General features: G+C 41.9%; 1 protein-coding gene across 2 annotated transcripts; it reads right to left on the reverse strand.

Annotated features, from left to right (window-relative positions):
• Positions 1–1092: 1092 nt before the first annotated feature.
• ARPC1A (actin related protein 2/3 complex subunit 1A) lies at positions 1093–22201 on the reverse strand. Of its 2 annotated transcripts, XM_073361897.2 has the most exons (11): positions 22011–22201; positions 19660–19782; positions 18449–18554; positions 17658–17762; positions 14597–14819; positions 11626–11733; positions 8171–8383; positions 5707–5782; positions 5311–5504; positions 4139–4229; positions 1093–1461 (listed from the first exon to the last, which is right to left on the reverse strand). In XM_073361897.2, the coding sequence occupies exons 3-11, from the start codon at positions 18510–18512 to the stop codon at positions 1423–1425; spliced, it is 1113 nt and encodes a 370-aa protein (XP_073217998.1). In that variant the 5' UTR covers positions 18513–18554; positions 19660–19782; positions 22011–22201; the 3' UTR covers positions 1093–1422. The 2 variants fall into 2 exon arrangements, with proteins under 2 accessions (XP_073217998.1, XP_073217997.1); XM_073361896.2 differs by lacking the exon at positions 19660–19782.
• Between the last annotated feature and the right edge of the window lie 2273 nt (positions 22202–24474).

A 24474-nucleotide genomic window follows, 5' to 3' on the forward strand; every position in this document is an offset into this window, starting at 1 on the left:
CCCACTCCTGGAAACCAGAAACAGATGGGGAATCGGAAAATAATCATTTTTCTGTGTTTCACATACATCTTACCTGAAAAAAAAGATGGGTCTTGGAGTTGCGGGTAGCTTGTTTTTTAGACATGCAAGAGAGACCCAATGCCTTTTGGGCTCCCTCTCACCCTCCTTTTCAAACCATTCAAAGGGGAGCAATAAGTAGTGTATCAAGTTACATGCTGGTTTCAGAGGAAGTGGTAAATATAGCCAGTGGTTTTTTTCCCTCTCTTTCTTCATTTCTTGTGTTTAAAATGCAACACTCAAACATGAGCGGCAATGCAAACTGCCCATAGCCAGATAATCCCCTCTAATGCACTGTCAACCTCAATGCATAAAGTAAGATTTGACAGTCATCTTACATGGCCATATGGACAGAGTTATTCATAACTGTGTCTATGAGTTATCAGGGGGTCAGAAATGAACTCCAGCAAGTATGACTGGTCCAACATTACTTTTTAAGTCTCTGGAGAAACTGGTCTATGCTCTCTGTGCTGCTAAACAAACTGCACTCCTCCAGCGATCATGGTAAAATAGAATTTTATACACCATGCCTAGAAGGTCATGGTCTCACTTGTCCTACTAGACTCTAGCTCAGTATTAATTATGCTTCATTTCCAGTATGTAGTCTCCATCCCATATCATAGATACTTTGAGCTAATGCTATTTGAGAAGGTGCTCAGTGCAAGCCTCAAAGCATTACAGATAATCCTGGTCATTTAATTTGCCTTTAGCGAACCAAGTCTGAGCTGATAATGAGAGTACTTTCAGTTTTAATTTGTTACTATTAGTCTTTGTTAACTGCTAAAGCAGACAGGACTAATCACTCTGGAAATAATCATTGAGACAAGTCTCCCTCATCATTCCAGCTTTCCATGACCAGGCTCTTCCTTCAGAAGAAGTCTGGTTGGATTTATCCTCACTCTTGAGCTTGTGAAGAGCTTTCAGCTGAGAAGACAAACTTCCTCCCCTTGATACAGGAGGGCACATTAAAGGTTTTTTCCTTTCCCATGCACTCACTACTGATTAGATCATCATTAACAAGGAAAAAACTACAAACACATTCTGTATCTTTTATTTCTAGCAGACAATTTACATAAAATTCCCCTTTTAAGTTAGTGATCCATAACTTCCTGCAATATACTACTAACGGAGCAGCTTTGGTAAAGAATTGAATGAAACAACCAATCAAAACGAAAGAGACACAACCACAGCTGATTTTGAAACCAACACATTTCACCAAGTATGTATTTAAAAGAAAATCTGCCAAGCCATATCTTCTCAGTGCTTCCAAATGATCCAGCTTACTCATCCCTTTTCAGGTCTGTGTGGATGCTGGAGATGCATGCTGTCAAGCAGTCTGTCATGCTAGATAATGGAGATCCATCTTTACATGATTCGTAGACCTTGGATAGAGGACTCTAAGGTCTTGAGAGAGAAAACATTTATTAGTAAGTACTACAGTATCTTGTGTCAAACACAGTCAACCCCTACCTCAAAACTAAGTGATAGAACAAAACAGATGAAACATGAGACAGGTCCAGCTCCCTAACTTGGCCCAAACACTGGTTGGGGCTGGTACGTGCTACCAGATTATAAAGCAACCAACTGTTCTCTTACAAAAACTGTGTACAGTATACCACCAGAGTTACAAACTGACTGGTCAACCATGCACCTCATTTGGAAACAGAAGTATGCAATCAGGCAGCAGCAGAGATGGGAAAAAATAAATAAAAAAAGCAAATACAGTGCAGTACAGTGTTAAACATAAACTACTAAAAAATAAAGGGAACACTTCTGCATCGTAAAGTTTAAAGCTGTATTAAGTCAATGTTCAGTTGTAAACGTTTGAAAGAACAACCATAACGTTTTCTTAGAGTTAGGACCAACCTCCATTCCTGAGGTTCTACTGTATTCCGGAGCTCAACAGAAGAGTCGGGGGGGTCTACAGAGACACCTGCTGGCCAATCTGCACCAACACATGCAATCTGGTCTGGAGGAAATTCTGAGACTTTGCGTCGAGAATAGGGCACGCATAGGTGTACATATGGAAAAATAGCTTTCACAAAGTTGGATCCTTAGATCCTAATTATATCCCAATTATGGTTGGGGTTTTTAAAGCACCAAGTAGGGCACCCTGCCATAGGAGTGTCAAGCGGTACTCTGTGAGGTCTTGTGCTGGAATTTTGAACTATAAATCCTAGTTTCCAGGATGAATGACCTAGTCTGTTTTGACATCAAGATGAACCTAGTAAAAAGTCAGCCTAGAATCATTTGCACATTTAAATCCATTTAGGCTTTTGGTTTGAACTTCCATGTATTTTGGACCTCATGTTAGATGCTTTTTTGCTACATTTAAAAAAATATAGTCAAGAAAGTCTCTGAACAGCCTGGGTGCTGCCAAGCTCAGTCCCTAAAAGATGGAGAAAAGGCAACAGTGGCCCAGGTGCACAAAGGTATTTAGGTTCCTAACTTCCATTGATTTCAATTGAAGTTATAAGCCTAAACACCTTTGTAGACCTGGGCCAGAGTCCCTTTCATTGATGCAGTGATGATTCTGGTCTCCTGAGCCAGCATGGTTGTGACTCAAAAAAAAAAAAAAAAGAGAAGAAGAAGAGGATTAACAGGATTCCTACACGGACCTAAATGATCCCATTAAAAAATTAGTCTGGATTAGTACCATCTGCTGAGCAAATACATCTGTGATTATGTTGAGTCTTGGATCTGTCCTCTCTAAAGAGTTCACTAACAGTCCTAAATATCCAGTCTAGATTCCCTAATGCGAATACAATTTACATTAGGGCTGAATCCCAGGTCCTGATGTCCAGAGATTAACAAGTCACAGACAGTTCACACATAAGGCTAAGATTTTGTCATGGTTATTTTCAGAAAAAAAAAAATCACAGACAGGTCACGGGCAATAAACAAAAATTCACAGAAGCCTGTGACCTGTCCCTGACTTTTACTAAAATGAGCTGTGACAAAATGGGGAATGGGGGAGCCAGCACCCACTGCTGCTGCTCAGAGCAGCTGGGAGCTGCAGCGGCCCTGCTGCCTGAGGAGGCCGGAGCTCCAGGACTTGCGGCTGGGAGCTGCGGGGCCCCCAGCTGCCGCTCAGAACTCCAGGTCCCCCGCTGCCTGCGGTGGCTGGGAGCTCCGGGGGCCGCCCTTCACGGATGGGAGCTCCCCGTGCCGGCTGAGAGGGCCCCGCCGCAGCTCAGAGCTCCAGGGCGGGGAGACGCCTGCAGGGGCCCCCCACAGCGGCTTGGCGCTCCAGACCAGCAGCTGGGAGCTGTGGGGCCTAAGCTCCCTGTAAGCAGCGCGGCCGCACAACAGCCTATTTAGCGCGGCACAGGTGCTCAGGGAACCCGCCCAGGGACCTGCCGGGGTGCCCCTCCCCTGGCCCCAACTCGGCCTGCGGCCCGGACCTGCTGGGGCCGGGTCAACGTGGCCCGGACTGGCCTGACCCATCCCAGAGCAGCCCAGCCCCAGCCTGGACCGGCTGGGGTAGAGACACCTATCCTGCAGCCCCAGCCCCAGAGCTCCCGTGGGGGGGGAGAGGCGCCTCTCCCCCCCAAGCCCCGTTGCTTCTCTCCCCGCTGTACCCTTGTGCACCCAACCCTCTGCCCCAGCCCTGAGCCCCTCATCCCTGGCCCACACCCCCTCATCCCCGGCCCCACCTCAGAGCCCACACCCCCATCCGGAGCCCTCACACCCCTGCACCTCAACCCTCTGCTCAAGCCATGAGCCCCCTCCCACACTCAAAACCCCTTGGCCCCACCCCCACCACACGAATTTTCTTATGTGCACCAACATGGAGGTGATGTGTCACACATCACCTCCATGTTGGTGCACATAAGAAAATTCTCTGCACACGGGTGGGAAAAATTAGAGGGAACATGGCGGGGTGAGGGAAGGGGACTGCCCTGCACAGTGGCTGGGAGCTGCGGGGGCCCCACAGCTGAGATCTCTAGGGCCCCCTGGCAGACAGCTCCAGCCCTGCAGCCCAGGGGCTGAAGCAGAAAATGTCACGGAGGTCTTTGGAAGTCACAGACTCCGTGACATAATTGTAGCCTTACTCATAAGCAAAGTAGTAAATACATACCTTGAAATCCCAGATGGTCATTGCTCCATCAATACCAGTGGTGCAGAACTTACGACAATCTCGCTTGTCTACCTCATAAATAGACACTTGGCTGAAAACAGAGAGTGACAGCTGTAAGCGAGCTCAGAATACCAGCGGGCCACAAACAGTGGAGACATGGTTAAGTAGACTTTAAAGCACTGGATATTACTGGCTTTGTAAGAACTGCAGAAGGTTCAATCCCTATTCTCCCATTGGAAGAGTGACGTGATTGTAATGTGTACTTTCCGCACGATTTTCAGTATGCCACTTGAGAAAGAATAAAGCAAGCATCATATTTGGAGGATGCCGGAGAGTCTGCTTGAAACCCCTCCATCTTTCATTGGTTGTGCTATCAAGTGAAGATTTCAAAACACAACCCCACCTCATGCATCTTCAAGGAGTAAGAATGGTGAAGTCTTTCTGCCAGTGTAAGAACTTGGTAAGCAGCCTCCAAGGCAGACCGGGAAGGTCATCCAGCACTATTATAAAAAGCTTATCATTTAAAGAGACCCCAACTTTACTTTAGAAGTGTTAGTGTATTTTGTGCACATGGAGTACTGGGGCAAACACAGAGGAACATCTCACATGATTAACTTGTATTCGCTCATTCCAGAAGAGTAATAAATACTGAAATAAATTTTTGAACATGAGGGTGCAAGGAGAATTAGTTTTTCAGGTGAATTCTGCTCACTGGATTTAGTGGCTTTGGTAAGTGTCAAGTCCTGGTTATACAGTGTCTGTTCAGGTCTGAATTATGAAACACATTAAACACAACTTTACCCAGAAGCAAAGGGAGATAACATGTGTAACTATCAATGTTAATGATTATCTTTTATCAGGTTCCAGACAAAACTGGAGCAATTAAATCTCCTTATTCAGGGCATCAGACAACAGCCGAAGGGGTCAGGAAGGAATTCCATATCTCCCTTTCCAACAGCTAACATCTATGCACAAAATTGCTAAATTGGCCAGGTCCCTGGGGCAAAGCATTCTTGCCTTTCTATGAAACACCACGAATAAGCAACTGTCAGTGAAAGGGTAAGTTTTCTGATAAGGGAAATCCAAGGTTGAAGGGTCTCAGATATGTCCTGGAATATATAAGGTGCAAGGGAGCTCTCCTTGTCACATGTCCTGAGCGCTGTGGCACTCACGTGATGCTGTTTTGATGCAGCGTCTCCAATGCAGTGTTACGATCCTCTGTAGTGGCTCTCTTGTCCATGTTGCGGAAGCGTTCCATGGCAGAAATATTGCGCTGAATGCTCTGCTTTGGAATGTCTAGTTTGGAAACGAAGGTCAGCGAGCCACGATCATCACAGTTAAAGAGCATTGGGCAGCAATCATGGCCCTGCAACAAGACATCATTAAGGCAAAAAAAATCTAGCTAATTAAGAGCAGCACCTTTGCTTTTTATACCGCACTCTGCTGCAGAACAGCTCATGCTGGTGCTTCTGAAGAGGTATTTTATTATTGACTAACTTCACAATGTAGTGCTTCAATGAGAGGATAACACATACAACATTCTACAAGGGGAAAGAAGAGACACTTACAGCTGCCACAACGCTGTTCTCAGAGACAAATGACACACTCAAGAATGGGAGGTACTCTGTTTTCAGCTGTGAAACCCTAGACACAAGAACAATTGTTAAAGAAGGGACTCACTGAAACCTCTTATCTTTTGTTTCAAGAGAATACGACAAAAGGGCCCATTCTCAGACAGTGCTCCTAGTACACAAGCTCGTATAGCCCAATTACTGTAATATGCTGCCTTCAAGTGATCCAAGTAGATTGTGACTTACATGAAAGTAATTATAGCTTAGTGCAAATGCCCTGTGAAATCTGTTTTTATTTTAAATCCTGTGCCACGTCCCCAAGAAATTAAAGAAGAGACAATAGTCAATGTTTATAAAAATTCTACAGTAATTTATACTGTGCTGCTGAGCAGGCAGCAGAGGGAGCCATTAACCAGAAAAAAGAACAGGAGTACTCGTGGCACCTACAGAGAAGGTGGAAGTTGCCATACAAAGTGTAAGAGGCAAATTAGTTAAGATGCGCATCAGCAGGAGGAAAAAAAAAAACACTTTTCTAGTGATAATCAAGATGGCCCATTTAGACAGTTGACAAGAAGGTGTGAGGATACTTAACATGGGGAAATAGATTCAATGTGTGTAATGACCCAGCCACTCCCAGTCTCTATTCAAACCCAAGTTAATGGTATCTAGTTTGCATATTAATTCAAGCTCAGCAGTTTGAGTCTGTTTTTGAAGCTTTTCTGTTGCAGAATTGCCACCCTTAAGCCTTTTACTGAGTGGCCAGAGAGGCTGAAGTGTTCTCCTACCGGTTTTTGAACGTTATGATTCCTGATGTCAGATTTGTGTCCCTTTATTCTTTTGCGTAGAGACTGTCAGATTTGGCCAATGTACATGGCAGAGGGGCATTGCTGGCACCTGACGGCATATATCACATTGGTAGATGTGCAGGTGAACGAGCCCCTGATGGCGTGGCTAATGTGATTAGGTCCTATTATGGTGTCACTTGAATAAATATGTGGACAGAATTGGCATTGGGCTTTGTTGCAAGGATAAGTTCCTGGGTTAGTGTTTTTGTTGTGTGGTTGCTGGAGAGTATTTGCTTCAGGTTGAGGGGCTGTCTGTAAGCGAGGACTGGTCTGTCTCCCACGATCTGTGAGAGTGAGGGATCATTTTTCAGGACAGGTTGTAAATCTTTGATGATGCGTTGGAGAGGTTTTAGTTGGGGGCTGAAGGTGACAGCTAGTGGCGTTCTGTTATCTTCTTTGTTGGGCCTGTCCTGTAGTAAGTGACTTCTGGGTACTCTTCTGGCTCTGTCAATCTGTTTTTTCACTTCAGCAGGTGGGTATTGTAGTCTCTAAGGTGCCACAAGAACTCCTGTTCTTTTTACAGATACAGACTAACACGGCTGCTACTCCTAAACCAGTCATTAACCAGAAAACTATTCCTGGCTATATGCTGACCTTATAGAGCATTCTGTACACAAGTGATGACACACATTTAAAAAGATTACACATTCCAGCAATACTGATAGTTACCAATTTGGGCCTTTTCTGCTTGATAAGACAAAAAGTGAGGTCTCTATAAGGTTACAAAAATAACGTAAAACACTCCAGTACTTAAAGTACTTGGCTGCATCCTTTTAAGATACAATAGCTGGGCATTTATATCAATACTAAATGATCTCATCATTCTAGTTATTACAACAATACTAAGGGAATTAACGAACAGGCCAGGATTTCAAAGATCATCTGTATTATTTAATGATCTCTCTCTAGCTAAGTATACATTCTGCATTTCTCACCAGATCTGTGTGTGTCACAATTAAACACAGCTGTGCTCAGATGGCCCTCTCCTCTCCCTACATCCCTGGAACAATGTCACCTCTCCCCATTCCCAAGAGAAGAGAGGTTGTACTTGTATACTGTGTTTAAATCAGGAGAAGGGGGGAGGGCGGGGGAGTACAGGAGGGTAGTACAATATTTCTACCATGGTTGGAGGATATAATTTAAAACCTTGCAACAAGTAAGATGGTAAAGAGGACGGGTGTGGAATTGAGATTTCATGGAATAAACAGTTTATTCTCCAGTCCCTAGTTAACACTATCAAATCAGGTACTAGAGATGTAGAAGAACTGGACATGCTCTCACAGAAGTCTCCTGTAGCTATTCTACAGGAGAATGTAGTTTCCTAATAGCAGAACAAAACACATAGTTTCTAAAACAAAACTGTTCTTTCAAAAAACATTAATTTACTCCAGATTGGTCTTATTTATCCAAAATTTCCAAGAGCCAACTTGAATAGGCCTCAGAGACACAAGTCTTCTAAACTTTAAATGGACTGCTTGTACGAGCCGGACACAACACTCCTGGAAATACCAGCTTTGTTCTTCCTTTTTGCCAACACAACATTCCACATGCCATGCTTGCCCTTCCCTCCTAGTATCACAGGGCTAATAAATCACAAACAAAAAGAAAATACTTACATCATATTTTTTGAGGCATCAGCAACTGACACGGTACTATCATGGCTGACCCAGGCTAGGCGGTTACCACTGGCAGAAAAACTGACGCTGTGCACCCATCCCCCACTTCCAGCACCACCAAACTCTGACATCAGCTGCCCAAAGGGCATCTTTGAGCCCCATGGTGTGCTGGCTGGCTTTTCATCCACTTCCTTAATGTAAGCAGAAAACACTCTGCAAATAAAAAACATCAAAATGATAATGGAAAGAAAACCAGACACTTTAACTGCATAAAAATCTCACATTAGAGTCACCAGGACAGACGCTCCATTAATTATGCCATGCTAAAGCGCCATTTTTTGCGCTTCCTTTGACAGCAGACTTCTGTGTGCTGTGGGAAAACATCAGTACTCAGCAGCATTATGCATAAAACGTACACAGCCTTCTTCTTGCAAATGCAACCTTCTGTCTCTTTCCTTTTTGCCAGAGGCTGGCCATGGAAATGTATACTGCACTTACAAAAATCCTCTATTGCATTAAGATTTTTGTTTCTTCCTTTCACAGCACTAACAACCCTGACAATCAAAGCTAGGAGAGAATCTGAGAAGTGCAATATGTAATAGCCAGCTAACACAAATCCTTACAAAGATACCCATTCTCTAGATTGAGCTTTGGAAAGAGAGACTGTCACATTCAGACTAACTGCTGGAAGAGTGCATCAAAACATATTAAACGGTCACTATTTTTCTGCATCTCTTTTCCCAGCACAGCTATTTATCAAAATGTGTTAAATAAAAAGTCTCCCCATATAATCAGATTCCTTTTGCGAGATTCAGGAGTGGCACAATATGGCAACCATAACTGCTACCCTGGAAGTTATTATGATGTCACAGGCATAGGATTAACAGCAGCAGTTAATCCAGTGAGCAAGAATGTTCTTCCATTTGAACCACACCATAGTACAAATACTTAAACATTTCAGTAGAACAGCAGCAGTGATCAACTGATCATGCTCAAGATCAAAAATGCAGAGGAATTTTTTTTTTTTTAAAGTGAGTTTATGGGAATATTTTTTAAACTCTGCATGTGTGGGGCACATTGTTCCACATACGCTTTGAAGCACACACACGTCTTCAGTAAAGCAGACAAATATGGAACAGAAAAAAGGCCTTAACTGCATCTATGTTAATATGGCTACCAGAGAATTCTAAATTGTAAACATGAGTTCAACCAGCCTGGTCAGTTTAAAACAGAAGTTGGCAGAAGGACTGTGTGGTGTTGGTAGGCTTAAATTTAAGAGCCCTTTATAAGAATCCAGAAGGACATCTCAGTTAATATATGGAAATAGGACAAATGTTAAAAGCAGCAGAGTCTTTGATACAAGGCAAGAATAAATCAGTCCCACGTAGCAAGACGACTGGGAGATGACTGGTGATTGAAGAAAGCTTTTCATTTGCTGAGATTTCTTTCTGAACCATTCAATTTTTAGAACTAAAGCCATCTCTCTGCTTGAAAGTCTCCACATTCAAAGAGCACTAGAATATGGCCTTTATTTCCAGTGACGTTGTTCCAGCTACAGTATAAAAAACTCCCCTACATAGTGCTTGTAGCTATACTCTAAGAGAGAGATAAAGTTAAAGGAAGAGGTCCTATGGATTATCAAAGCCAGCCATCTTAAATCCAATTAAATAACTATCAACCAGCAGCACCTCTTGCCCGGATTTTTATCAGCACAACTCCTGCTTGTTGAAGTGATGTACACTGCTAGCTACTACTGATTTTGGCCATTTAATAACTTTTCAGAACCAGCTATCGGTACAGATGTGCTAAAAGCCCAGTTGTCTTTATAACCTCTAGTATATAACTGAACATTCGCCTGGAAAAAGAATTCCAGAGATCTGTATTCACCCTTCAGCAGAGAAAGACATTTCTCCTAACATTCAGAAATAGGTTATTCGCAGGCAATAAAAGTAAGATTTGGAAATGTGAACTGAGATGGACATTTCTTCCTCTGACACATCTTCATAAAGAACTGTTCCTCTCTCTGATCAGAGTTGTAATTGGTATTAAATGGTCCATCCTGCAATGCAAACTTTAAATAATAAATGCCTCCTAAATATTGTAATAGAAAGATTCACATTTCAGAATGGACCATTTCCAGTGGAATGAAATGCAGGGCAGAACAAGTTTTCCAGTAGGAAGTACATGAAACGAGAATATTAATCTTCCATGAATCATTGTTCTGTTCTAAGGAAATCCTGGGAACTTGATTCAACCTATGTTTGGGAATTTCTTGCATATCCATATCTTCAATAAGATTCTTCAATAAGGGATGATTAGACACAACAAGGCATTATAAGGTAATCAATTCCAGCTTCTCAGCAGCAGTCAAAAGAAAAACCTTGCATGAGATTCTCTCCACATAAGAGGTGTTAGAGAAAAATACCAGGACAAAAAAAAATTACAAGTCCAAAGAAACTGACATTAATATAAAAAAACCTCACATTTAAACAGCACCTTTCATCTCACAGGGTTGCAAAATGCTTTAAAAACCATATACAGAAGGAACCTTTCACACAACTCAAATGCAGTCTCTTCTGGAGGGGTGAAAGAACAGTTCACAAAAGTCAACTGTTTAGGGCATGAAGTGAAGATATATACCCTATCCAATTTAAACAAAGTGGGCTTTGGTCAGAACACCTCTCCTCATGTGAAAAGTGCCATGAGATATCAAATGACCAAGTGCTCCAGACTTCAGATTTACATCTTATTTTAGACGAGGAAATGTAATGTTTGAGCCTAGCATTTATACTAGTAGACATTTTGAGTACACAGACCTTATTTTTAAGCCTAAATACTTCCCCTGAAGCATAAAGCAAAATCCTACATTTATTTTAAGCAGAAGGAAGGGAAATTCTCGCTACTGTGCAAAGCAAAAGTGTTTAAAATAAAAAAAGAATATAGTGAAACCACCATGTAGAAAATTACCTATCTGGGCCCAGATCCTGCAAGCTGAGCCACATGGATGGACCAGTGCACTGCACCCCATGACTCCATAGCAGGAATCTATCTGCACTGAGCAGCTGCCAAGTCTTCCAACCTCATGCTAACAATGGCCAAAGGTCTGTTTCACATAAAATATGGTGCTTGACAGGCTTTGATTTCATATTAGGAGCAGCATGGAACTGACCATTAGGTACCTGCACAGCTGAAGCAGTATTAATAAGTAAACACTGCTTTATGAAAGTAACACTGACTTTTTAGTGGATACATGCTAAAAATCCAAAGCCCTGTGTACATGTGTAGTGGCACAGATTCAGTAGTCTTTCAAGGCTTTATTTTATTTTTCTAAATAAATACATTAGTACGTGATGGGTTGCTATTTTGACAATGTACACAGGATTAGCACATTCTTACTGCTGACTGATTTAAAACAGTAACCCAAATCAACTTGCAAATGCTTTATTTACTCTCACCTGCATTTGAAGTCACAGGATCCTGCAGCCAGCAAGACATTATTGGGGTGCCAGTCCAGACTTAGGACAGTGGAGCGAATAGGCTTTTTAATGTGTTTGCTCACCCACCTAAAATACCAGGAAATAAAACGCATTTACTGAGAACCATTTGCTTACCATTAAAGCGCCAAATATCCCGCAGTATATGACTCCAACACATCAAATCTCAGTGCAAGTGACTGGAAACATTCCAACTTGACATGTAAAGGAAGAGAAGACTGAAGTACAGATGGCCCATTCAATCATCATTACTGTTAAATCTGCCCCTATCATGGAATCATAGAATATCAGGGTTGGAAGGGACCTCAGGAGGTCATCTAGTCCAACCCTTTGCTCAAAGCAGGACCAATCCCCAATTTTTGCCCTAGATCCCTAAATGGTCCCCTCAAGGATTGAACTCACAACCCTGGGTTTAGTAGGCCAATGCTCAAATCACTGAGCTCTCTCTTTCCCCCCTGACTCCCCCTGTCCCAATTCTCACCACAAAATAAATGGTTCTAGACATCATGGATGGAACTCCAGCCCTCTTATTACCCCACAGTGACAGTACATTAAAATGCAACACTTGTAATATACACCTCTATTCTATCAGATATATGCATTCTCTTTACTTTTCAGCTAGCGCTATGTAGGTTTTTGAGACATTGAACAGCTGAACTTTTTAGAGAAGAATTCAACTAGTTATTCTCTTTTTGCTCCTTTCTTCTACCTTACTCCATCTAGTCGAGATTTTGTAAATTCATTTCAGAAAGTACTGATGATTGCAAAACCTCCAATACAATTCATGAATCTCAAGGGGCTGTGAGCTCTGTCAGCCAGGCATCAACAATTAAAACAAAGAAACTACTATTCTGATCAGATAAGCATTTGGGTCCTATGCCCTTTTGAAATCAATTTTTGGAAACACTTTAATATACCAGATTGACTACTCTGACCTTGAGCTCATTAACTTGATTTTGATGCTGTCATTTTCCTCTTTTATATGCCCCAAGAACAAGAAAACATTGCAGAATCATAATACTAAGTTGAGCAGTATTATTTTCTTTGTACAACATTCTGAATGCATGTTTTTTTGCAGCGAGCTTTAAAGTGTTTTCTGCAGCTTATCAACTTTTCTGTTCTTTATATTTTATGGTAAAATTTATGAAAGTTTTATAAACTCATATTGCATGGAAATTTTCACAGGTTATTCAGAAGATTACAAAATACAGATCAATTAAATGCCGCATTTAAGCCACAAATAACAGCAATAGCAAAACAAAGCTTTTTCCATCTAAATATTGTGACTTGGGAGCAAGTTCTTAGCCTGTAACTGAATAAAAAGGACTCTCTAAAGATGGAGGATTATGCAAATAAGGACGAGGTACCATTCAGTCCATGTTTGTAAATCTATCTTAAAATGCAATGTTTTCTAGCGCGCCCAAATGCTGTGGCTTTGGCCTAGTGTAAATGCTAATGAAAAGTCGCATGTGTCTCCCTAATCTTGTAAGAGACACAGAAGTGCTAATGGTTATACATTGTTTGATGCTGTCAGGTTCAAGTATGGTCACCCACTCCATTTCTGAGTGTCTGGTAGACCACTTGTTACTTTTAATAAATCTCTTCTGTTTGGTGTGTAAAGAAAGTTCTTCGCTTATGCAATACATTTGTTTTGAATGGTTATGTTTCAGATGGTATATGACTAAAAAATAAAAACTACAGAAACCTGTGAAACTCTCTCCTTTCGGGGAATTTCAGGGTATTTTGTTTTATCCATACCAGGCAGTTGGACCCTGCCGTGTGTGCGTGTGCGCATAGAGAGCCTGCCCCGCAATCACCCTACAATGGTCCCTCATCAAATGGGTCTGGTTCCCCTCTCTGGGCCAGGCCACAGTGCTATTTGCTCAAATTTAGCCAAAATGCCTTCCCTACGCCCCATGATGATGGAGTAACTGGGCCAAACCTGAGCCGTGCCATGACCATTTGATTTCATATTTGGGAAAGATATGGGGCTCCATTTCTGAAGCCCTATACAACATTTACCCAAACCACTTCAGAATCTTGGTGAATTAGTATTGAGATGGTTTGTGTGTCAACCACAAAGACTATTATACCAAAAAACCTATTCGGTAAATGAGTCAAGTCCCAGGCGATAGTTATAAAAGAAATTCAGGCACTTTTGAAAGATGTAGGAGAAGAAAGAACACCAAATATTTGAGAAAAATCCATTAAACCTGTCAGAAATCAGGTAGTGGAGTATGAAAATAAAGGTTTAACTAGACGTACAGTAAAACCTCAGAGTTATGAGCACCAGAGTTGAAAACCATGAGTCAAACACATCTCATTTGGAACCGGACGTATGCAGTCAGCAGCAGAAAAATAAAAAAAGCAAACAGTACAATACTGTGTTCAACGTAAACTATTTAAAAAAAAGGGAAAGTTTAAAAAAAGATTTGAGAAGGTAAGGAAACTGTTTCTGTGCTTGTTTCATTTAAATTAAGATGGTTAAAAGCAGCATTTTTCTTCTACATAATAAAGTTTCAAAGCTGTATTAAATCAATGTTCAGTTGTAAGCTTTTGAAAGAATAAACCATAACGTTTTGTTCAGAGTTACAAACATTTTGGAGTTACGAACAACCTCCATTACTGCAGTGTTCATAGCTCTGAGGTTCTACTGTAAGTGTTAGAAATACATTTTCAGGGCACTGTCCAAGGATTTAGCTACATATTAATATTAATGAGAACTGCATGATTAAATCACATGAATAACATGTACCCTTTACAGCTTTGAAACTCTAAGAAAACCTCAGTAAAAAAGATAAAAACTCAGCAATTAAAGCACATCTATGGTCCATTAGCTGCATTTTAAAATACACTATGGAGTACAGAACCAAGACAATGTATTGCCTCATGGATTTGCCTTAATGGAAATCATCAAGTTTAAACTGCTCACCAGTCATTTTCAGACTCAAAGTAGCACACAGATATGAGTCGAGCTCCACTTCCTACAGCAAATTTATTCTCCAAAGGAGACCACTTCACAAAGGTGGCCGCGCGATTAATTCTCAGAATCACTAGAGTTGGCTTCCACACGCCGTCTTTCTGACTCCAGACGTAGGCATTGCGGTCTGCACCACAAGTTACAATGCGGTCACTCTTGGGAGCCCAATCAATACCTGCAATTTAGACCTTCTATTAATATCACATTTTCTTTCTTGTGAATCCCTGTTTACTGTATAGCAACCCAGAATGGAGACATCAGCTATTGCCCTTTGCCATGAAGACAGATACCAATGATGTCTTCAGCCACCACTCATTCCGTGACTATTGTAAAGCTTTACTGCTCCTGACTTCCCTCTCCAAATCCCTCTTACTGATAGATTTTATTGGAACATAGACTGTGTGATAAGGAAGACTGCTTTGAAAGCTCACCCATTTGTAGCAGAATGGCTACCGCCCTCTTCCTCCACCCCCTCTTCTGGATCCCAATTCTGATTTCTGCAAGAAGCTTATTACTTCAATAGCTAAAGACGCAGTACTTCTAAAACTTCGCCTAAACTCCTAGCACAGTTGTTTACTTTGCTGCGCCAAACTACACAGTCATGGCCTAAAACTTTAGACAGTAGTAGTTTTTAGCTTTGTTCTTTCTAACATTTCTATCAGTTTTTATGTAGGAATACAATATTTATGTCTGTGTCATGCAGACTTACGCTGTGCCATCAGCCAAAAATACATCAATGTCAATGCAAAGCAGCAAATAAATGTCAGAAAAAAATAGTATAAAACATCCCTTTGACAAGCTTGCCGCAGCTTTCTGTCTTTCCTATGCAATGATGGATGTTCTCAACTGGAAATATTCAGAACAGAGTTATTTCCTATTTCTTTCCTCAGCAGCTTTCTTTTTGAGTCAGTCTGCTATCATTAGTCTCCCCCTGCCCCAAAAATATATGTAGGCCTTCCATAACATCACTACTCTAGTACTGAAAAAAAAATTCCTTGAGCATGCCAATTAAAAAAAAAAAAAACATGGAAGATTCAAAAATAGAATTACAGTGGAAAAATATGGCAGAATCTGATACCTAATATTTTTAGATGCAACGTTTATTCTACAATTCCTTTCTGGCCTATTATAAAAATAGGTTTCTTAATGTTAAAATACCGCAAGTGTCAAGACTTGGTAAGCTTTAAACACCGCATGGCACCTGGCATTTTCAAGTGGCAGTGGTATGCAACATTGACTTCTGTAATGAACACCAAAATGTTGCCCAATTAGGTGATGTATGTCTTCTTGCTAGTGGCAACAGGTGCAACTAAAATGCTGAGGAACACCTTTGGGGATGACAAGTCTTTTGTACATTCAACCAGGCTAAGCGGTTAGGTCAGCATGCAAGAGTGTAAACTGCTGTGCTTGCCAACGAGGAGCAGGTAAGTTTGGCAAAGTTCCCACAAAACCTTGTAGTACAAGCAGAGGCTTCTGTCCATTTAGTGGACTGATATCAGCCCACAATACTGGTGGACAGGGCAAATGTTGATTTTAACTAGTTTCCTTTGTTAGAGAATAGAAACCTTTTCAAAAAAGCACCAAGTAATTTTGTTTAAAAGGCTAATGCAGGACACTCCCATTTTATACACACTACCGGGGTGACTCATGTTTTGGTAATCTTACCATTCCTACATTTTAATTTTGGATCCTGAAAATTATATTATTAACTAAGCTTCTGTGTTAAAGCCAGGGACCCGTGAATTCCAAGAATTCACACAAGTGGAATTTACCCCAGAATTGTGCATCAGTATCTAAGCTTTAGTTAACAAAGATTTCTAGCCATTATGGTTGCAAAGAAAGTGTTAAAATATAAAATGAGTAAAACCCATGCAGTGGTATGTCTTCCTGAATCTGTAGACAGCCTGAAACAATAACTCACAGATGTGAACAGTACCATTTATCTCCAGTGAGTGTTCACTCTGAAACCAAAACATGGTAACTTAAAAGTGAGCACTGTATATCTCTACCACATCTCCCTGGATGCCAAAATCCTCAACGTCCTGCTACCCAGCCACCAAAACCCACAACGTTTTCCCTCACTAATACAAATACAATACTGAATTCTCAATACAGACATATGAGAGACAGTACAAACTGTAAATGCAAAAACAGATTAAAATAAACTGGATTTTATCATTAAAGAATACTGTATTGTTATATTAATTAACTCCCCCCCCCCCAACTTTTAAAATTAAACTCAGCTGCTGCAGAATTTCTATTCTGGCACGAAAACCAAGACCTTGCTGTAGAAATGAGTACTAGATTTTCCCAGAATACAAAGGACTTTTGGTAAAACTGTTTTGCATTATCTTCCTTTTCACGTTTTATCTTGTAAAACGGAGTCCTGAAGACCCTGTCCCATCACCGGGGTTTATAATGGCAACCCACTGCTCTTTACACAAAGACACACTGTATTACAAGCATATCAAAGAGGAGAAAGGAAGAGATTAACTGATGCCAACCTGCTTAAACACAAACTGCTTGTTTAATCCCCAGCAAATATATCTATAGATATCAAAAGCCACATACCAGTATAGCAGAGTCATATATACTTGCTGAAGTTTGCTTACTAAAACTAGCAATAAAGATGGAACGCAAAGTATGACCAGAGAAAAATCATGACAAAATTGGCTTATTTGAAAAGTGGAAAAAATTATTCCTGCTCTCTCAGTAAAGATTGTTTTTAAAGTCACAGGAACAGGACACTACTACTTTTTACAGTCTTGAACTTAATATGGTAGCTACTCAATGGAAGTGTTTGGAAAACAATGCTTTGCTTCCCCGCATTTGCTTTATGTGGTCCAGGAAAATACTGCAAAGCTCAACATAAAGTGAGAGTGCCAACCTATACAAAGGTTGGATCATCTATTCATCACTTACAGATTTCTTACTCTGTTTGTCAGACTGCTTCTTAAAAGCACGCTGAATCACTTTCTATAACTATGTTGTCAAACTCTGCATATTCACTTACCTGTAATGTGTCCATTGTGTTCCTTCAGCTCATGAGCTTTTACCCACTGGTTCCCACTCTTCTTATAGATGTGAACTTCATGGTTATTAGGGCTAATGGCAATCTCTGGCAAAGGGAATGAATCCATTAGTAAGTGAGATTAATTTTTATGACAAAAGCTTTAGAACAGCATATCTTTCCGAATCAAGTCTGTATTTTTCAGTTTCAAAATGCGTACACAGGTGGATACAATCTCATTGGGAATGCAGAGTCTGGACTAAAGAGACTTAATCCCAAAGTCCAGAACACATTGTAGGGCATTTCTTATCTGGAGAAGCTGTGAAGAACTTTAGAGCTGTATGATGTTCAGTATTCAGTCTCCAAAGAAGAAAAGAGATTCTGAAAATGGGTGGGGAGAAACTAGGGTACAAAAAAGGCTGGATTTGGGGCATGGAAAAGAGGGTTAAGAGCGAGGGTAACGGGAAGTCATGTTGCAAGTGATGATGCCCACTTCAATCAAGTTTTTTTGCTTTTGGGCACTGCAGCTAAACACTTCTAAGACTCTAGTTTCCTGTATACCCAATGTCCTAGTACGGAATTTCGAAGACTATCACTATTACAGCACATTTTGCCGTTTTTAGGGGAACGCTCAGTGAGGAGCACTAGGTATTTGATATGGTCTTGTAATTGTTGCTGTACTGGATTGTTTTCTTCTTTTCAAAGTTCTGGGTCACCTTTCTGTAAGTATATGGTTCTGTAGCATGTACAAAATACCAATCAAAGGGGAAAAAGATAATTAATTTGGTACTTACGAGTACGATCTCTGTTCCAGGCATGGCAGGTGATTGGTTCTAATAAAAACTGATGTAGAGACATTCTGAATAAAGGATATTCTTAGTGTTTTAACCAGTGAAAAAACTGAAAGGAATAAGAGTTGAAAAATCAATGCTTTAAATTTTATAATTACACAAAGCTATAGTCTTAGGCATTACTTACTAGGGTTGTTTCAGTCAAATACTATAGCATATTTACACAACATCATAACTAGTTCAACAACAGTATAGATGCCTACAAAGGTCACCTTTGCTATCTCATGATTTTATAAAGCACCCATTCACTATGGTATGCAGACTTATTTTGTCTTCTCATTCTTAAAACAGCTAATTGCAAATTATCGCTTCTTAGTGTTTCTTCACACATACGAGTGAGACAGGCTTTCCCTGACTTATGAAAAGTCTTCTAACAAAGCTAAATAATTCTACATAGATATAGAATGTTGCTTTTTAAAAAGCTCTCTATTTAGAGGGATATTTCAATAAACTGATCAAAGTCCCCTGCAATATCAAGGCTCAATGGCAGCATTAAGATGATTCCAGGAATATTTTTTTTTAAATGTTGAAAGTGTCATTTTAATATTAATGACACACATTCCACTGAAACTTAATTACAGTCTACTGACACATTTGTTATGTGATAAATTATTCACTTGGTTAATCCCAAAAAGAAATTACTTCTAATTAGCTATACATTTTTGGATTACAGAATTTTTTCATGAAAACTGAACACTAAAACATAAAAATATTCTAATCTGTAAATATACTATTTTAAAAAAGTTTAGTATTCCATAATTCGTATCTGCATTAAAACATATGCCACCGGGTTCTGCAACCAAAGTTGTGTTAGTGAGTAACCACACAACTGTATAATATAGTACAATCTGAGACTCTATACGTTTCACCCGCACAGCTGTCAAAAGTATAAAGACGCTGCAGCATAAATGGGTGGAAGATAACACTGCAGCAGTTTAAAAACACCTGTAGTCATCAAACTATATACAGCTCAGTACATATAATTTGTATTTGCCAATCCCCACACATATGCCTACTAAATTTCATATCCAAGGATCAATTTATAATAGTCCAGGAAAAAGCTTTTTTCCTACATGCATCTAAAAGAAAAAAACAAACACAGTGATGTCATTCTAAAACACACACACCCATTATAATCTGAAATTACAACATACCCAAGTATGGCCATGTTAGCCGAGGGTGGAGATTGCAAGGCAAGGTAGGAATTCAGATGCAAACAGGAAATGAACAGAACCCAACAGAAACTCAGGAGCGAATGGAAGATGAGCAACTCCTTACTGAATTTAGCAAATGGAATCACAGTAGTTTAACAAATGATACAGCATTCCACCACCAATATTTTTGGAGACTTTTTTTTTTTTTTAAACTTAAGTACTGTCCCCACGTCGTTACCTTACACTTAAGGAAACAAATACAATTATATATCAGCGTACTTCTTCTTAAAGTGCATTTTGAGAAAAACAGTATTTAAACTTTTAACTAAGGTCAAGGTGATATAATTTTAAACTGACACCTGATTGCTTGTTCTTCTAACACCCATATTTGGGTAAATCAAATAAATCTCCTATTATTGGAGAGGTTTTATCCGGTCCTACCAAAGTGTTATGTCATCGTTTCCTTAATTAAAAGGGATTTGAGTTACCTCTGACCTGGAACAGCCATGGTTTGAGATTCCATTTGTTAATCTAAGCAAAATGCCTGTAACTTCTTTTTATCATCTTCTTGTTTTAGTGCACGCCAACACTCAGTGGTAGTAAATTTCCATATACAGGAAAAATTGAAGAGATGTTCCACCAACAAGGATGGCTCAGCCCTTTCTACTCTTTCAGAAATAAAATGTAGAAAATTTTCCAAAATCCAAAGAGTATAGTTATTTCAAAACACGGTTTCTAACACAATCCTGCTACTTTCCCACACAAGCGCTACATGTTGGGGACACACTCCAGTCATTATAACATCTAGTCCACAGATTTTACTTCTAAGCGTCACACTAAACAGCAAATTGGTATCAAAAATAGATGCTCATACATGAAAACAGCTCTAGTTCACCTTAGAAAGGTTCCCCCATATCCAGTATTAACCTAAAATGCCCATTCCGTGAATCTAGATAAAAGGTATCATCCATTCTTTCCAAATGACTGGGTTTCTCTAGTGCAATAATGGTATTAATAAAACAGACATTAGATCTCCCTTCAGCTTTATAAAGCGACAGTATTCTGTTTTGGAGGACCAACTAATCACTACAGAGCAATGCTGGGGACAGATGTTCTCAAAAATGAATACCTCTCAGCCACACATTTGATAACTGCACTATCCTTTTCCTAACCTTCATTTTTAAGAGAGTCAAAAAAAATCAGTACAATTTTCAGTCAAACCATCCCTAATCACCAAACAGCTCATTGCAGGACAAAGACTCTAATCCATACTTTAGTGAAGTCGGCCCTTTGATATTACTGATAGGTATTCAGTGCAGTTCTCAATCATCAATATCTTCAACTCTCCCTGCCAGACCAACCTGAGAATCCCCCACAGGAAATAGATAGCCCCAGTTAACCTTGTTATCTAGGTACTTGGCCTACTATATCTAATTAATTTACAGCTGCAGAGTAATAATCCTTGCTTTGCAGTATCAAGACGGGAATTTTATCTTTCTGTACAGTACCAGCTTCCTTTTTCATGGGTGGCAGGGAGGGGAGCGAGATAATGGGGTGAAGAAGGGGTGTTAGGCTGCTCTCATTCCCTAACCAAGACAGGCTGAACATGTTATGGGGCTATCCCCAACACACACATAGCAGGAATACTGCCCCAGAATCCCGATACAGCGCTAAAAAGGCAGAGATTTTTTTTAACCCCCATCCATCTCCTTTCAGATCACAATAAATCATCTGCAACATCGGGAAGGGAAGCTAAGTGTCTGCAGTTCACCGCCTCCTGCTACTGTCATCCCCTCCGAATCGGTCTGGGTTGCTCCGGCGCGGGGCTAGCTCCTTACAGCCGGGGCGGCCGGCCCAGGCTGCCGCCCGCCTTCTAAACAGAGGCGCCGTTTCCGACCCCGGCCCAGGCTGTCACGACTGGGGCGCGGGGCTCGCCCTAGACCTTGGAGGGCCGGCAGGAGGGGCTCTGGCGGGCCCCTGCCCCCGCCCGGCCGCTCTCAGATGTGTGGGGAGCCCCGCACGTCGCTGGGTAGGAGGGATCAGCCCCAGGCGGGGACACGGCGGTGGCGCGGGGACGGAACCGTGCCGTGCCCCCCCCCGCGAGGGGTGAGCGGCTGCTCTCGCCGCCGGCCCCCCCCCGGTTCTAGGAACAGCCGGACACCCCCCCTTCACCCCGCCCCCCGGTGCGGAGAATGGGTGGGGAGGGGTTCCCGCCCCCCGGCGTGAGGGAAGGGGGCGGGGCCCAGGTACCCCCCACCCGCTGAGGGGAGGGGCCCAGGAAGGGCCGAGCCCCCCCGGGGGGGGGGGGGGAGATGAAGGGCCCGGGGTCCCCAGGCGGGCCCGGCACTTACCTGGGGGGAGGGGAGGAGGCAGCGGAGCGGGACTCGCGGACTCTGGTCAGTCAACGCGACTCCGCTCCGGGCGGCGAGAGAGGGAGCGGCCGGCGGGGCCCGGCACTGACAAGCGATCCAGGAAACAGCCTCCGAGTCTGCGCCCGGGCCGGGAGCCGCTCCTCTCACTGCGCCTGCGCACACAATCGGGGCGGGGTGAGTTCCTGCCCCTACGCTTGCCTGCGCACGGGCCGGGAGCGGCTCCTCACTCTGCGCCTGCGCGTAGAACCGAAGCGGGTTGAGGTGCGAGCTCTTCTACACAATGGCGGGGGTCGGGGGGGGGGCAGGAGGAGGAGATAGGATGGGGCATGCGCAGTGTCGCCAGCTTGAAGGGGAGAGCTGTACATGCGCAGTGATCAGTCCTGAAGGGGAAAGTTACACATGCGTACTGCTGTTGGTTAGTGGTTCTGTGCAGAGCTAGTCCCTGAGGTGTCTCCCGAGGGTGGGGCTCAGCTGCGCGCTGTGGTTTGTGGCAGCACCTGTCAGTTAAGCAGGATGTGGCTGATCCAGCAGCTGGGTGGGAATTCTGACCTCCTTTGTCAAGTGCTTTGAGATCTACTGATGAAAAGAGCTGTGTAAAAGCTAGGGAGTAATGTTATAAATCAAATCGGGCTGTCATAGTTACCCCTATTCTACAGATGGGAAAACTGAGGCACAAAGGGGTTAAGTGACTTGCCCAAGTTCATCTAGTGGGCCAGTGGCGGAGCAAGAGTAGAACTCAGCTCTCCAGAGTCCCGGTCTCGTGTTCTATCCTCTAGGTAACACCATCGTATTTATAAAAGGCAGCACTTGTAAAACTGGCAACGTAGTACAGAAAGGACAAGTCTGAGTGGAGCGATGGGAAGATTAGAGCGATTCTTTGCAATATGCAATCACTGGAGTTCTTATTGGTCTGCTTATAAAACTAGTTGAGTTGTACAGATTAAAGATATGTAACTAGGTCAACTAAATATTACATAACGGGATTGAAATTGCATTTAAATACAGTATTACATTTACAAAATGATTTTCACTGGCAGATGGGTGAAAGCAGCTGAGCCAGATACGTTACAGAGCAGCCGTGTTCTGCAGGAGCTCTGCAGGAGCTCGGAGATTTTAAATGCAAAAATACGAAGGCCTTGTCTACAATAAAGGTTTCCAGGAATCTCCCACTTCGGCTCCAGCTGTATCACTGCTGTAGCTGTGCAAGTTCCAGGGCAGACAGGCTGCCAGCAGTTTCACCATCACACAGAACCATAGAATCATAGAATCTCAGGGTTGGCAGGGACCTCAGGAGGTCATCTAGTCCCACCCACTGCTCAAAGCAGGACCAATCCCCAATTTTTGCCCCAGATCCCTAAATGGCCCCCTCAAGGATTGAACTCAGAACCCTGGGCTGGAGTAGAAGACTTAGTAGTGAAAAGGTCAGTGACCAATCTACACGAACACTTCGCTAACAGTGGTGGAACTCCACTAATATGACAGCAACAGTGGGAGATTTTCAGAAGAACCTAACTATAGATGAAGTTTGCCTTAAGGTATTAAGAAAAAAATGACGGGACATAGTTTCAGAATGCAGACAACTGCAAAATATGTGCAGGCATGTGCAAAGAGATAACTGCGAGTGCACAACATGAATTTGGGATTCAAAATAGGTAATTAAACACAAATGCATTTGTGGGTGAAAGTATCTATTTTCGAAGTGCAAGGTAGGCTCCGACATTTGAAAATTTGTCACTTTCAGGCATAGGGATTTTTTCCAAGATGCACTTGCTTAAGACTTCAGTACAGCATCCACCTAAGTTATAATAATTTTTCAAAATCAGTTTTCATAACCAATATTAGAGCTGTCTGACTTAGCAAAGGCATTATATTGATCTCAAATAGCTACACTGGATGTATTGAAGTTTTAAAATTTGTGATTCTTAACAAAGGAAGGTAAATTTATGCCATCATCTTGGACAGCTTTCATAGCTGGTTCAGACAGGCCAGTTTAACAGCTGCTATGCTGTATTTTAATCTTCTGTGTTTAAGTGGATTGTGTGTGAAGTGGTTGTGACATACAGTGGGGAACGAGGGGGCATGATTCAGTTGTTTTTAACCTGATCAAAACCTTAAGTAAATGCCATCTTTCAGCTGTGGTCTTTGGTTCATGTTTTTTCTTGGTAGTTCCTGCAAGATGAACAAGTCTTCCCTGAAATCAATGGAAATTGGGAAGCTCAGCTCCAAGGGTCAGGCCTGAAATGAGCACATTTGGAAACAGATTTAGGGCCTCAGCCATTTGGTAAAGAGTCAGATATCTGCCATGACAGCCCCACTTCCTAGGGTTGCCAATTTTGGTTGGATGTATTCCTGGAGATTTCATCACATGACATAATCTTTAATTAATTAAATAGATTGAATTTAATTAATTCCTGGAGACTCCAGGCCAATCCTGGAGGGTTGG

Source organism: Lepidochelys kempii, chromosome 10 (assembly GCF_965140285.1).
Source record: "Lepidochelys kempii isolate rLepKem1 chromosome 10, rLepKem1.hap1, whole genome shotgun sequence".
Classification (NCBI taxonomy): Eukaryota; Metazoa; Chordata; order Testudines; family Cheloniidae; genus Lepidochelys; species Lepidochelys kempii.